The sequence below is a fragment of the Rhinolophus ferrumequinum genome, chromosome 11, assembly GCF_004115265.2.
Source record: "Rhinolophus ferrumequinum isolate MPI-CBG mRhiFer1 chromosome 11, mRhiFer1_v1.p, whole genome shotgun sequence".
NCBI lineage: Eukaryota > Metazoa > Chordata > Mammalia > Chiroptera > Rhinolophidae > Rhinolophus > Rhinolophus ferrumequinum.
This window is the reverse complement of record NC_046294.1, coordinates 77192616-77208041: the sequence shown is the minus strand read 5'-3', so window position 1 is coordinate 77208041 and position 15426 is coordinate 77192616. Positions and strand designations below refer to the sequence as shown.

The window sequence follows — 15426 nt, the reverse complement described above, 5'->3', positions numbered from 1 at the left end:
TTTGTTTTATTTCTAAAAGTAACTTTAGAATAACTACATCTTTTGTGTAAACTTACTGACAAAGATGTTCAAATAAGAAAGTATAACTGAGTTTCCTTTTTTCTTAACACAATACTGTCTTCTGCTGCTTTTCAGTGGAGGTAGTAATGAGAAACAAAACAGACTGAAAGAGAGACATAACTTAAAAACAGAAAGATAAAATTCTAATTGTATCAAGGGTAATTAAATTTTAGGAATTGGGGGTACCAAAAGTCTGACCTCTCTTCTTCCTATTTATAGAGAGGAAAAGATAAAGAGAGAGGTGCCTGATGAAGAAAGCAAGAGATAGTAAATCCCCCTAACCTGAAAATATCTCCTTCATGTATTCTAATAACTCCCCAGGAACATCAGTGATTTAATGATCTTACAAATACATTCTCAAAAAAAAATTCTCAGAAAGACTTAACTTACAGTGCCTTATATTACTAGATCCACAAATATTGAACTCCGTCAATGAAGAAGTTATGATGTACTAGGGCCCACAAGATACACTAAACACAAATAGACAAAAGCAAAGGTGGTAAGACACGAGGACTTACTTCATGGGAGGATAGGGGCTAGATAAAGTATTGGGGAAAATTATGCAATATTTCAAGGAGTTCTCTTGAAGGATGGTTGGGGAATCCCAAAGAAGCTGATAGAATATATAAAAGAGCATGTTTGGGGAACATGCCCAGTTTTGATGAAGCAGAATGTGTACGACAGAGAACAGGTGAAAATACAACTGAAAAGCTGAATGGGTAAGGATCATCAAAAGCTTTAAATGTCAGCAATGACTTACTATTATGAATAACATGAATAAACAGAATCTGAATAAATGAGCAACAGAAAAATAACAGAATCTGAATGACAGGTATTATTCAGTAGACCAAGGAAAATGTCATGATCACAGTTGCACTTTTGTAAATATTTGTTAAATATAAGTATCTACAGCCTCTTCGTGATATAAAGGAGAACAGGAATAAAGGCTCTTGACCTTTTGGGTTGGGGGTGGGAGGAAGGTGTGCCAGTCCTGCTTCTGTTTGCCTTGGAATCTATTTTTTACCCTTTTCCTGCTCTGCACTATGACAGGAAACCTGAGCCCATGCAGGCAATGTTTCCTAGGCTCCAGGTCAGCTGGCTTCTGGCTGGGTTCAATAAATGGGAAGCTCTGGTGTGAGACTGGAAGAAGCCACACCATTTTTCTCCCATTCTCTCTCTGCCTTAATCTCCTCTAGGACTACTGCTCCCTCACCAGACAAACCTACCTTCCATCTTCCACACAGTGAACCCAGCCTCTGGGTTGCCTCGTTTCTCCTCTCCTCCTGTTTTAGTGGCTTCCAGCTGTTGCTACCCTCTGAGTTGGCTCACTTAAGCTGCTGGTCTTCTTACCTTTTATATTGGCAGTGTAACCAACTCCTTCATTAAATCCCTCCATGTTAAATACTCAGATAGGTTTCAGTTTTCCTGAATGGATGCTGATTCATGCAGAAAGGAACAAATCTATTTAGGAATCTAAAGAAAGTTCTGGACGCTTCACCCATAAAAATGCCCCACCTGCACATAAACCTTTACAGTTTTGGGGGATCCTAAAACTATCGAAGCCTGTCCATTAATCCCAGATTAAGAATACTGAATAGGACAAAAAAGCTGCGTAAGTTTCATTTAGGGAAGATAAAAAAGTTCTAGAGGGAAATGATGGTGATAGTTACAGAACAATGTGAATGTAAGTAAATGCAAATAAACTTAATTCCACAGAACTGTACCCTTAAAAATCACTAAAATGGTTCAATTTTGTGTATATTTTCCAAAGAAAGGTAAGTAAACACACATGCTAAGGGAATAACAGAAGTAATGTGCAATGTTGTTGTGGGAACATTTAAGGAGAAAACACTAATTATAATACTTGCTGGAAGAGGTTTCAGCGATTACATTTCACCTGAACCTTAAATATCAGTATGTACTAGGAAGACAGGGAGTAAAACACTGCAGGCAGAGGAAACAGAATATATAGGAATATTTGGAGAAACTGTAAGTAGTTTGGTATGCCTGGAGCATGGGGCAGACGCTGAGAAGTTGAGATCAAGCAGGAGAGGGAAGAAGGATCAGCTCCACACGACACTTTGGATTTTATCAGTATGCCATACAAACTGGTGGCCCAGAGGCAGTAAACAACACTTGGATGTATTTTGGCCTGTGCAATATTTAAAGACATTCCAGCAAGACTAAAGAGCTGGCTGTAGCTGAGTAGCAAGGGCTATCTAAGTGGGGAAGCGAGGTACAAAAATCAGTGCAGTGCGTTGAAAGAAAGGTAGGTGAGGAAGCAGAGCAACTGTATAGTTTTCATTGTTCTTTGAATAAATTTAACTTGTGAAAGGGTGACAGAGCATTAGACAGAATGTGAGGTGGGGTGCAGAAAATGGTGTGTGTGCGTAACGGTAAAAACACCTAATTATGTGAACTCTGAAGGGAGAACTTACTTCTCTCTATTCTCAGCATTTGGCAGTGTCTGGAACATACCAGCACCCAAAGATTTGCTGAAAGAACCTTATGAAGGACAGGGGCCAATGACAGAGAAGGGCTGACGATGCGGCAGGAGAAGAATCATGAGCGAATAATAAAATGAATATTTTAAGCCATTAAGTTTTGGAATTGCTAATCTTTACCTGAATTTCAAGATAATGCTAAATGAAAAAAAGTAAGAGCAGTGAGTGTGCAGACACTTCTTTATTATTCTCTTGCACAATGTTAAATTTTTGGTAAGCACAATTGTTTCAACTTTAAGAACAGGAGGTGTAGTGTAAATGCTTTAGGCAGATTTTGTAACAGTAAATAAGATGAATTGCAAGACTATTGAAAAGCCATGACAAAAGTACAAAAGAGAAGTAGGATAGGTGGCAATCAAAATGGAATCTGAATGACAAAGAACTAGTTTAGGATAAGAACAATGACTCTGGAGTTTTTACCCACTGAAAAAAAGAAGAGCAGCTGTTTGTGGAGAATAAAGACTTTCACAAGTTGGTGTGAATTATTCCAGTTAGAAAATCATATTGCTTTTTTAAGACTAGCGGTTCTTTAACTGGGGGCGATTTTGCCCTCCCTAGTACATACTAGCAATATCTGGAGACATTTTTCTTTGTCAAAACTGGGTGGTGGTGGGGAGTGGGGTCCTACTGGCATCTAAAGCATAGAGGCCACGGATGTGCTGCTACACATCCCACAATGCACAGGAGAGTTCCCCATAAATAATTATCTGGCCCCAATTGTCAATAGTGCCCAGGTTGACAAACCCTGTTGAAGACTGTGGTTACTGAAGCCCATCTGGATCACCAAACTGCCAAAACTCAAAAATTCTTAAGCAAACACTGCATGAATGAAAAAAAATATGTCAATGTTATCGCGAACTTTAGCAAAGTCTACTTTGGATTGGTTTTCATGTAAGCCTAACAAATGTAACAATTGCAAGACAGCTTTTTCTCACAGATATAGATGTAGGTTAACTGTTGATACTCAAGTCTGATAAAATGGGCAAAAAGATTAGGCAAACATTACCAAAATATTAGTTTGACCTGAATCCATTCAATTAGCTTTTCCAAAAATGGATGGTGGAACCACTACCCTCTAATATTTCCTGCAAAGTGTCTAGTAAGAGCCCATGCACAAACACCACTTCTTTGGACAGGGCTGAGTATTTAAAAAAGAAACAAGACATAGGTTTTTCTAACAATAAAACAATGGTAGTAATGGCTGTGGATACTACAGGAAGTTTCATCACAGATGTTTACCATTTACTTTCAGGGATATTGCACATGATGTCTGTAAATCATTGGCTCAAGTTTTGAGCTTTATGTGGCACTCGTTCCCAGCAGTACAATTCTCTTTATTCTTTGAGGGGACAAACAAAACCTGTCTCTCACATAGACAATACACCCTGACAACTGGTCCAAGGAATTAACCCTCCTTAAATGGAGGAAAAACTAACCGGGACTAGAAATTTTAACTGGAAGGAATTTCCCGTGTAATTTCTTGCTCATCAAAATAGGAATTGCTGCTGTTTTAATATCCAACTGGCATTTAAAACCTCTACACTGAACGACTTATTGCGGGGTAGACTGGAGAGGGAAGAACACCCCATTCGCCCCAAATCCGTAGTTCTAAGGGCGAATTATGAGAAGGGCGTCAGGAAGGTCTTTCTACAAAGCTGGGTGAATGAGGAAGTCCTTATATTTTTCCTATTTTGGTCCCAGCCCTGAGAAGGGAAAGTGCGCCCAAGATTGAAAAACACACAGCCCGTCCGTCACGTAGACACCTCTCCTTCAAGGGTCCCAATTAAGTGTGGAGGCCTGACTGGCCCTCCGAATCCGGGCCTCAGGTGTTCCATGCCGAGCTTCTCTTCAGTCCTCTCCTTACCACGCAGCCTCTGAGGAGCGGAGCATCCACACACAAAGAGGCTTACACTGCCCGAGCCTCCGGCTGAAGAAGAGTCACCGCCAGGCTGAAGTTGTAGGCGGGGAGGCAAAAGCCCAAAGCTTCCCCACCCTGGGAAAACCTTTGGCCCCAAAGGTCCTTCCGTCCCGCTTAGCTGGTCCAATATCCCTCTCTCCCGCGTCCGAACTTACCCAATACCAGCCGGGCTACGTCCGAAGGTAACAACATGATCCAAACCGCAGAAGGAACCGCAATAGGAGACAAGACTCAGGTAAAAGCCAACACAGCGACAGCTCCTGCGCCGCATCTCCCGGTTCCAGTGGCGGCACTGAACCCGCGGCAATTTGTCCCGCCTCTTTCACTTCACGCCAGCCAATCGCTTCCGCGGGAGAAAGAAAGGCGCCGAAATGAAACCCGCCTCCGTTCTCCTTGGCACTGTCGTCATTTCCGCCCTCATATTTGGAGGGGTGGGGCTGAAAGGGGCAAGGAGGTGGGGTGCTTGCCCAGGAACTCGAGCCAGAGGACGAGCTGCAAATGCAAGGGCGCAAGCCATTGGTGGGCGAGGCGCAAGCGTGTTTCCTCAGCCGAGTCCAATGTTTTGAGGAAGCGAGTACTTGGAACCCAGAGCAAGTGATGCTGCCGCGCATGGGCAGACGGTGTGCCGGCTGGGTCAGCCTTCTTTCTTCCTCCCGAGAAGGGTGCTGCGCGGTCACGCCAAGTTTGAACCGGAAGCGGGAATTGTGCGTGGATAGCGGGCTGCAGCACTTGTGGCTGCGAGCAGAGGCGAGGAGAGCGGCGATTTGGACTGCAACCACCGCCGCTTCAAGAAATTGCACTTTGGCTGTCGTGGAGTCCTGCGGTAGGCGCACAGAAGCAATGCTTTGGGGGAATTCAGTCCTATCCGAGCCGTTCTAGCCTCTAGACACCCAATCTTACGCACTCCTCTAGAGCGGCCTTTTACTCCTCTCTACACCTGATCTTTCCCGGTCCCTATTCTCATCGCTGTCTCCTGCCCTCTCTCCGAGCTCCTAGCGGATTTAGCCTTGAACCTTTTCTTGAATGCCCTGAATTGAACCCTCCTACGAGTCCAAGTTTAACTAGATGACTAATCTTTTTTCCCTCTCTCATTATTAGTAGTTTTAATCAACGAGCATCTGTTGAGGCTTAAACTACTGTCGCGTGGTTTAAGAACATGGGCTCTGCAATCACACTGCCAGAGTTCGAATTCTGTCAGCTGTGACTTCGCTGTACTATCTTCCTTGTGACAATTCTTGCCTTGTGACAATTCTTGCCTGTGGTGAGCATTGCAGGACGTTCGCTGCTGATTTTACCAGGTATAATTCAGTAAAAAGACTAACAATCCAGGATGATAATGTGATAGAAGAGAACTGTGATAGTAGAGGGGTGAAGGAGGTTCTGTGGAAACAGACTGGGAGAATCAATTCTTTAGTATATTCAGGAATGAAGGTACCTACCTTTATGGTTCTTTGGGTGTTGCTAAGGTGTCTTCATTGGTTAGAATCCCAATTTTATTTTCCTTATTGATTCAATCAAGGAGACTGTAGATTAAACAAAAAGGGGGAAGAATCATGTATAAAACCATAAGGAATGGAAAAATAAAAATAACCTGTCCTCAAGAAGTATACAATCAAATGAAAAAGACTATCAAATAACATCCTGTAACCTACCGCAAAGTAAAGGAGGGTGTCATAGGGATGAGCAGGGGTCAGAAGGACCAATGAATACAAATGGAGAAAAGAATTAGAGCTATCTGTCAATGAAATTGGTAGTCTTACTCTGTAGTTTGCTTCAATTTAAATGTCATGTTTCTTAGAAAAGGTCCCAGAACAATAACATAAATTGTATGTTTTATGTTTTATCCTGCCAATTCACACAAAGCACACATTTGCATGTTGAAGCTTTGTTTTGATATATTCTGAGAAAATCTCATTTAAACTTGGAAATGTTAAGAAAAATCATTGTGCCTTTGATCACGATATGCCTCTAGTTGTACATTTAGATCTAATTATATATTAATAGCATAGTCTGAAATAATTTTATGTATGTATTTTTTTACAGACCATGAGCTGTTTTCTGAAATTCTGAACCATGAGTCTAGCACTTAATGATCTCCTTATTTGCTGTCGGCAACTAGAACATGATAGAGCTACAGAACGAAGGGTAGTGAATTACTTAAATTCAATCTTGCCTTGAAGCAAGCGTGTGGTTGCTAACCATTATTATGTTTTCATTTTCAGAAAGAAGTTGAGAAATTTAAGCGCCTTATTCGGGATCCTGAAACCGTTCAACATTTAGATAGGCATTCAGATTCCAAACAAGGGAAATACTTAAATTGGGATGCTGTTTTTAGGTATTCCATTCTAAGTTTTTTTACTGTATTTTTTATTTGTTGTGATTGTGTGTGTGTGTGTGTGTGTGTGTGTCTGTGTGTGTGTGTGTGTGTATTTTTAGGTTCTTACTTGTCTTTGTTCCCTATATAACATTGTGCTTTACATACGAAGTTAGTGCTTAATATTTATCTGAAACATAATTTTTAAAAGGTGTTTATATAGACAGAATTTTGAATCATTTGTTCAATAAAATGTTTTAGACATGTCTCACTCAAGATTAGAGAATTCCTTTCATAGCAGTTAGTTCATAAGACTTTATTTTAAATTAGAGAATAAAGTTGTAAGTGCTTTATTATTACTTTGATATCTTTAAATATTGCTCTAAATAACTGCCAGATGTTAAATTATAATAAAACATCAAAAGGAATTTTAGAATAATTTCATATGAATGCAATTTAAAAAACAAACAGAGCTCAGGCATTGGACTGGACTGTCAAATAGAATTGATACATTTTTACATTAAGCCAGTTTTTAACTATGAAGTCCATTTATAACTGGAAATAGGTTGGAAGACTTAGGAAAGATGAATAAAATATTTTAAATTAGTGTAGAATACTTAGTAACTTGAAACAGCATATGCAGTCAAAAAGAAGTATGAGTATTGTTCCTGAGAATTTAGAACAGATAATCTATTTTATTTTTTTACCTCTTATTTGGTGCTAGATTGTTACAGATTTCAGTGCTGAAAACATGATAAATGCATGCTTCTTTTCCTCTGGTTTCTTAGTTTATTTCAGATACCACAAATACAGATATTATTTAAAGATGAATACTATTTTGAATAAGCTGATCAGGTAGACCAAATATGCACCTGGAACTCCCAATTAATCATGAATATCTTCTAGGCAGGCTTCATTAAAATGCCAGAAATGTTACCAGCTGCCTAGGGAAGAGTCAGGTCATGTATAGAATAACAGCAAGAGGTGAGAGAATTAAGAGCCGTTAATAGTACTGCAAGCTTTTAATGATAAAGAGAAAGCGGGCAGTAAAGCAATAGAAAATCATGGAGGTTACAGATTAAGAGCTTTGCAGACCAGACTTTAAATTGATACTTGGGGCTTAAGCCTTGAAAAAGAAATTTGATTATTTCATTTAGCTGATACATTGATTAAAGCGACATGGTTTAAAATATGCTCTTTATGATGGCATGAAGGATTTTTTGAAACTATTATAATTATTTAAGCATTTAATGAGTTTCTGAAATTCTATTTTGTTTTCTTGAAGATTCTTACAAGGATATATTCAGAAAGAAACAGAAAGTCTGAAAACAGCAAAACCAAATGTATCAGCCTCAACACAAGCCACCAGGCAGAAAAGGATGCAAGAAATCAGTAGCTTGGTCAAATACTTCATCAAATGTGCAAATAAAAGTAGGTGCTGTGTTATTATAAATAATTGGCTTAATGGGTTATTGTTGCATAAGTTTGGTCTGAATATGGTGAGGTAAAAGTTGAGTGCTAGCTCTAATTTCTAGTACATAGAATGGTTTTTAAATAACGGTTTTTTAAAAACCCTATTTTTGATATAGGTTCAAATATTTGGAGGAATTTATGTAAGCATGGAATCTTAGGGTTGAAAGGATTAAAAATTATTTCAACTACCTATTCTTCTTGGATCCCCTCTTCATGTTCTTAGCACTTAGGTAGCCATAATGGTTAAATGTACCTTTTGAAGTTTTCTGTTCTATCTTTGAATAGCTTTAATAATAGCAAAATCTGCCTCCTTTTGTTACTTCTTCTACCTTCTGAGATAATACAGAAAAATTCTAATCAATTTCTTCAATATGACATTTTTTAAGATAGTTGGAGTTAGCTATATTTATTTCCCCTAAGTCCTCTTCTCTATGCTAAACAGATCTACTTGCTTTAGTGCATATGACCTAGTTTTTGTGTCACTTTCTTCTGAATATTCTTCAATTTAGTTATATCACCTAAAGTACGGGACTCCATCTTATAGGTATATTCTGATTGGTACAGGGTGGAGCAGGACTTCATATCTTTTATTGTATACTTTTACTAATTAATTCTAAGATCACATTAGCTTTCTTGGCAATCAAAACCCACACATTTAACACTGTGTTTATCGAGAGCAAAAAAAGAACGTGGTATTTTTTTATTGATTTAAAAATAAATACCAAGTTCTTTTTTGTTCCTGCTAAGCCATAGCTCTCGTTGAATTTCTATAGTTAATATTTTGAGATATTTGGAACCAAAATGCAGGATCTAGTAGTCTATGTCATGAAATCGGCTTCACGTAATGCTGAAAAACTGAAGTAGAAATGTTTGTATTGGGACTCTTGGGCTTAGACTTTGTTTACTCTTCAGAGATAAGCATATGGCTTTGTGATACCAAGTTTAGTTTAAGAATCAGAAAAGCCGAATATTTGAAAACATTAAGTAGCTGGACATAGATTCTTAGTGAGTGATATTTCAGAATAGAGGTGTAAACTTGAGTATAATCCATGGTTCAGCAAAAATTTAGTTTTCCAGATCCCCTGCGATGCCAGTTTGTGTGGATGGCTGTAAGCCCTTGTCAGAGACTCCAGCAGAACACAAGGGAAAGCTACACTGAAATATTCTGCACCTGCTTTTGCCCTGTATGATAGCCCTGCATCCATTAAAATTTGTATTCCTGGCCACTAACACTGGGTTCTTTGTAGATCTTTATATGTTTTTATAAAGTTTGTGAGTGATTGAGAGAGATATCAAGCCCATTTGTAGTCCACCAGAGAAGTTTGGCACTTAACCATTTCACTTTACAGTGAAAAAAACCTTCAATTGCAAAATTAATAATGGAGGTCACTTTTGAAAATGTACGAAGGTATCAATGTGTTGGTTTACAGGCATGAATGGATGAAATTATCAAAGTAAGATCATTTAATGGTTGAAAAGTGGTGTTTTTATTTAAGGCTTCCTTTTAAATTTGACTTTGTAATTTAAACATCTTTAATCTTAGACCAAAACTGGGGCGCTACTATCATGTCATCTCACTTCAATTGGTGTTTTCCAAGGATTGGAGGGTTGATGGGATTTTAAACACACACAGGTCCAGACTTTGCCAAACTTACTTCGCATCAAAAATGCAATGAAAAAAAGAAACAAATATTAGGAAAAAAGAGGCAGCTGGGAAGGAATCAGTAAGCAAATATTGTTCACTCCTTTATGTAGGGATTTGTCTGCTCCTACGCAGACAGAGCCTAGACATTCTAGAGAATACAAAACCCAGCTGTTAAGTTTCATGACGTTCCATAAAGTCTCTGCAGCCAATTTAGTTGCCCTTTTGAGTCAGATTCTTTAGAAAAGAATGTCAGCATAATTTTTGAAGCATTTCTCAAATTTGGCAGTGGAAGGAAATATATTGAGATTAAGGCCATAGGGAAATATGATTTCCTGATATTAACCGTGTTTCCCTGAAAATAAGACCTAGCCGGACAATCAGCTCTAATGCGTCTTTTGGAGCAAAAATTAATATAAGACCCGGTCTTATTTTACTATAATATAAGACGCATTATAGCTTAATGTCCGGCTAGGTCTTATTTTCGGGGAAACGGAATTTATGTGGTTTTCACCAGATGTTTATTAACCATCTACTATAGAGCAGTCACTGGGCTAGATGTTGGGATATAGAGATTAATTCCTTTCCTAAGGATGTGATAATATAACATGTTATAGATAAGAAAATGTTTTAAGGACTGGAAGAGAGACATGCATAGGTGTTACAGCAGAGGATCATATGATTGTGCATTTCATCATTCGCCAGAAGCCTAAAATTATGTTATAAGCCTTAAGTAAAAATGATTTTCCAGTTATATCCGTGCATGCTAATTTAGCATTTTCAGATACTTCTCAATATAACTAGTCTCATCATAAGAAAATTCTAAACTGGAATATTTTCAAATATACATAAAGACTTGCAGCGCCTTGCTCATTGCTTATAACAAAAATGTTCTGTATGATTTTAAGATTGTTAACGTTGAAATACAAAATTTTGGCTGCGACATCAATAAGGTTTGCTCAAAATAAGAATTTTTAAATGTGCTTTTGTTGCCTTCAAGAATATATCCATTAATGCTGAATTTTCAGAACCTCTAGTAAATAAAACTGTAAAAATTACAACTTTAAATACATGTGTGCTATAAATTCTGTTATAGGACTTGGAAGTAATTTTTCTTTTCATAGTAAATATCCTTATACTCTTTTTTTCAATCCTCGGTATAATCTTATGTTATTTAATTTTTTCTTTATAAAAGTTACCAAGTAATTTTGGATCATTTTAGATCTAATGCCAGAAATTGTGAATTACTGAGGATGAATGATTGAATGTATGATTGTTTTGTTAAATATTCATACAGGTGTTGGTAAACTTTTTTGTAAAGGGACCAGATAGTGAATGTTTTTGACTTTGTAGGCCACGTAAGTTTCTATCTCAACCACTCAACACTGCTTTTTCAGCCTGAAAGTAGACATAGACAATACATAAATGAATGGACATGGCTGTGGTCTAGTTAAGCTTTATTTCCAAACACAAGTGGCTTACAGAATTTTACCTATGGGCATAGTTTGCTAATCCGCACTATATGAGAAGGAGGTCAGTTACTAGTAATTTGCCAAAAGGAATTATTTGTATGGTTGCCATTTCTTAATTAATTTTCCAAAGATTTACATATTTTTATTTATTTGTTTATGTTTAAATAGGAGCACCCAGGCTAAAATGTCAAGAACTCTTGAATTATGTCATGGACACAGTGAAAGATTCATCTAACGGCGCCGTTTATGGAGCTGATTGTAGCAACATATTGCTCAAGGACATTCTTTCAGTGAGAAAATACTGGTGTGAAATATCTCAGCAACAGTGGCTAGGTATGTTTTAAAGTTTGTTCTTAGTGAATTTTTCTCTGTGAAATGATATTTTACCAAAAGAGCAGTTGGAGTCTATTTGTATCCCTAAACTATATCACAGTTTAACAGTACTTTAGTAAAATTAAATGGTTACAGAATCTGACTCTAAATTTACATTTATTATATATTTCCTAAATTATTGTCACCGATAATATATATTAGGTGCTTACTATCTGGAATTACAGAATTGAAAGATGCCATCCACTATCCTCAAGGATTTGACAGTCTAGGGGCAGAAAACACCATGCATTATGATGCATTATTATATAGGCATGCTTGGGTGCAGTGACTTCACAGATCAGTGACACCTAAAATCAACCATGATTAAAGTAGAGAGAAGAAAACCAAGCGAGAGTTGTATCATAAAAGTGAAAGCAAGAGAATTTCAAGTTGAAAGGGGTGTGACATTTTAAGTGTTGTACAAATGATAAGACACAAAAGTTTTCATTGGATTAGTAAAGTGAGCAGGTCACTGGTAAAGAAATGGAAACCAAAAGTGTTAGAATAGGATATTTAGGACACAGTGGGTCCTGTATAGGACCTATAGGATATAGTATCCAGTGACTTACAAGATAAGTAGAATTGGATGCCAGGGAGGACTCTAGTGTTATTGACAATTTGTAGGTGAGAGGTACTGAAAAACCACAAAGGAAGTTACGGTCAGAGACTGAAATATTTGAGTTTTAATTTCAAAGGTAGAACATTTCTGGGTCTGAATGGGTTTGATGGGTGCCAGGAAGGATTCTAGTGTTGTTGACAGTTTGTTAGGTGAGAGTTACTGAGAGACCACAAAGGAAGGAAGTTAATGGTCAGAGAGTGAAACATTTGAGTTTATTGATTTCAAAGGTGGAGCATTTCTGGGTCTAAATGGGTTTAATGGGACTTCACTGTAACAAGGTGATTTTAAGCCAGATGTCCAAGTCTTCTAATAAAACCACCTCCGACAATTTAGAAACTCAGTATTTTCTTTGAAAAATATTCAAGGTAAATTGTGGTAATTAAAAGACATATTCTTTACTGTGAGTTTATCATTTCAAAATGAGATCTATAAGGACCATAAAACTGTGACCTAATCAGTGCCCTGCATTACATTCTACTCTTCCCACATGAATAAAGGCCTTCTCAACTGTTGCATCAATTTCTAAGGCATTGCCTGGGGCCTTTGATGTTGCTCTGACCATAAGGGAGACTGTATCCCAAACATAGCCCTCAAGCCTTTGGAGAATAGACCAGTGATACCTAGAATACTCTGAGAAGTCTCTCACCAAAGTGGTCCATCCTAAATATTTAGGATATTTGCAGATTTTAATAATGGGTCTCACTGAAACAATGGCAGTGCTTCCTTTAGTCTCTTTACTATGATTCCATCATCTGGCATGTTTTCTGAAATCTTCTTTTTATTTTTAAGCAACTGCTATTACTTCTAATAATCAACCTTTTTGTTAAATTTATTTTTCAGTTAGCTCACTTCTCTGAAACTCCTTCTCTAATGTGGACTCTGCTCAAGAAGTAAAGCTTACGTTCAAAATATATATTTGGTAGTGGTATTGATTGAAGCTATGGCTATTAATGAGATTGTTTAGGGAAAGAGTTCAGAGTGAGAGAAGATGACCTAAGACTGAACTAACATTTCCATATAAATTTTGGAATCAGCTTGTTGATTTCTATTAAAAAAATCCTGCTGGGCTTTTGATAGGGATTACACTGAATCTGTTGAACAAGTTGGGAAGAATAGACATCTTAACAGAATTGTACAATCCATGAACATGGTATATTTCCATTTATTTAGGTTTGTTTATTTATTTATTTTAGGTCTTTTTTTGATTTAAAGAAGTCAGCGTTTTATACTGTCACTACAGGTTGAGGATGTTTCCTTTTATTCATAGTTGCTTATCGTTTTTTATCAGGAATGGATGTTGAATTTTGTTAAATTTTTTTTCTGCATCTGTTAAGATAATTGTGGTTTTTGTTTCTTTAGTCTATTATTGATGTGTTGAATTATGTTGATGGATTTTTCACAGGTTGAGTCAACCTTGTGTTCCTGGCATATACACCCCACTAGGGCAAAATGTGTTATCCAATTGATATATTACTGGATTGAATTTGGAGGTTGATGTTGGAAGATTTTTAACTATTCAATTTCTTTGATAGTACAGGATTATTTAGCTTACATATCTGTTTTTCAGAGACTTTTGATAATTTGTTTTTAGAATTTGTACAGTTCACCTAAGTTGTTGAATGTATGAGCATAAAGTTCTTGAACGTTACTGCCTTATCCTTTTAATGTGTGTAGGCTCTGTAGTGATACTGCCTCTTTCATTATTGATTTTTGATCTTATTAGTTCCTTCTTTTGGGGGTTTAATTTGTTCTCTAGTTTCTTAAGGTAGAAGCTTAGATTATTGGCTTCTTTCCTAAACATATGCATTAGGTATGATAAGTTTTTCTCTAAACATTGCTTTAAACATATCTCACAAATTTTGACAATATTTTCTTTTCTTTTTTTTCAATTCAAAATATGTTCTATTTTTTTTTTTTTTTGAGAGTTCCTCTTTGACCCATGGATTATTTGGAAATGTGTTGTTTAATTTCCAATTGTTTGGGGAATTTTTTTTTTCTTTTATGGTTTCCAGTCTAATTACATTATGCTCAGAGAACATAAATTTTTGTACTCTAAATTATTTATAATTGTTATGATTTCTTTTATGATTCAGAATAAGGTGCACCTTGTTGATGTGCCATATGCATTTGAAAGAATGTGTATCTGCCGTTATTAAGTTAATTATTCTAGAAATGGTGTCAACCTATGGTCGTTGGTACCAATTCAATGCCAACAAGAATCCCCAATTTGGGGTGTGGTGAAGAAGGAAATTTTATTCAGTGCAAATAGCTCAATTATTATACAGCACTGCTCTGAGAACAACACCGCTGTGTAACAGCTCAGTAATGTTACAGCTCAGTTATGAAGGAGCACCACTGTGAAGTGGCCCTGAAGCGACCCAGAGGCAAGGCCCCTCTCCATCTAGACAGCTTTGCTCTGCTTTGCTCTGCTCCCCACTGGCGAGGCGTCTTTGTTTCATCTTCAGTGCTACATCTCCAGCTGGGGAAACACAGCCTTCAGTGGAAAGGGAAATCACACTCTCTGATGGGAGCTGACTTGTACAGAGAGAAGTCCCTGTCCCTGGTCCTCCTCATGCAAATGAGGACTCCAAATCTTCGTAGTTTGATTGGTCCCAAAAGCACTGTCTTGATTGGTCAGAATGGAGCTGCTCTGATTGGTTGGTGAAGGTGCTAATAGCGTTGTAGCTGCACAGCTCCCATTGATTAGGGACAGTCTCCATCCTACTGGTTGAAATAGGATTCCAGGAACTCCTTTATAATGGCTGGCTCCGATGGCAAGAACACATTGCAGGCAGGCAATTCAGTGCAGTCTTTTCCCTGAAGAGCGGTTTGTGTGAGAGGCCCCAGTTTAGAAACAGCTGCTAGGCTCTGCTTTTAAATTTGAGCTCAGTTAGCCACCAGGACCCTTCTTGGTAGGTATCTTCTTTGTCGGGATTCATATTGTTAATTAGAGCCAGTTGATTGATGGTGTTCAATTCTATAAAGGACTGGTGTGAAAGCTTGAGAGACAAGTGAGGAAATGGTTTAGCAAATACAGATAACACTTTTCAAA

The 15426-nt window shown here is 37.5% G+C and overlaps 2 protein-coding genes across 7 annotated transcripts in view; one reads left to right on the top strand and one right to left on the bottom strand.

The window, feature by feature from the left end:
* Positions 1-4784, bottom strand: part of LOC117030287 (protein NPAT) — a 49164-nt gene extending 44380 nt beyond the window's left edge. For all 4 annotated transcript variants that reach the window (XM_033120294.1, XM_033120291.1, XM_033120293.1 and 1 more), the window contains exon 1: positions 4638-4784. Coding sequence is in view for 3 of the 4 variants with exons in the window: in XM_033120291.1 (XP_032976182.1) it covers positions 4638-4674 (37 nt within the window). In the remaining variant the exon portion in view is untranslated. The remainder of the gene's footprint in view (positions 1-4637) is intronic.
* Positions 4785-5062: 278 nt separating this feature from the next.
* ATM (ATM serine/threonine kinase) overlaps positions 5063-15426 on the top strand; it is a 116687-nt gene continuing 106323 nt past the window's right edge. The window contains exons 1-6 of one of the 3 annotated variants that reach the window (XM_033120447.1): positions 5063-5305; positions 5581-5780; positions 6526-6627; positions 6705-6817; positions 8082-8227; positions 11552-11727. In XM_033120447.1, the coding sequence (XP_032976338.1) occupies positions 6556-6627; positions 6705-6817; positions 8082-8227; positions 11552-11727 (507 nt within the window). In that variant the 5' untranslated portion in view covers positions 5063-5305; positions 5581-5780; positions 6526-6555. Of the gene's footprint in view, positions 5306-5580; positions 5781-6525; positions 6628-6704; positions 6818-8081; positions 8228-11551; positions 11728-15426 lie in introns of those variants that run through there. The other 2 variants (XM_033120445.1, XM_033120446.1) reach the window with 2 other exon arrangements.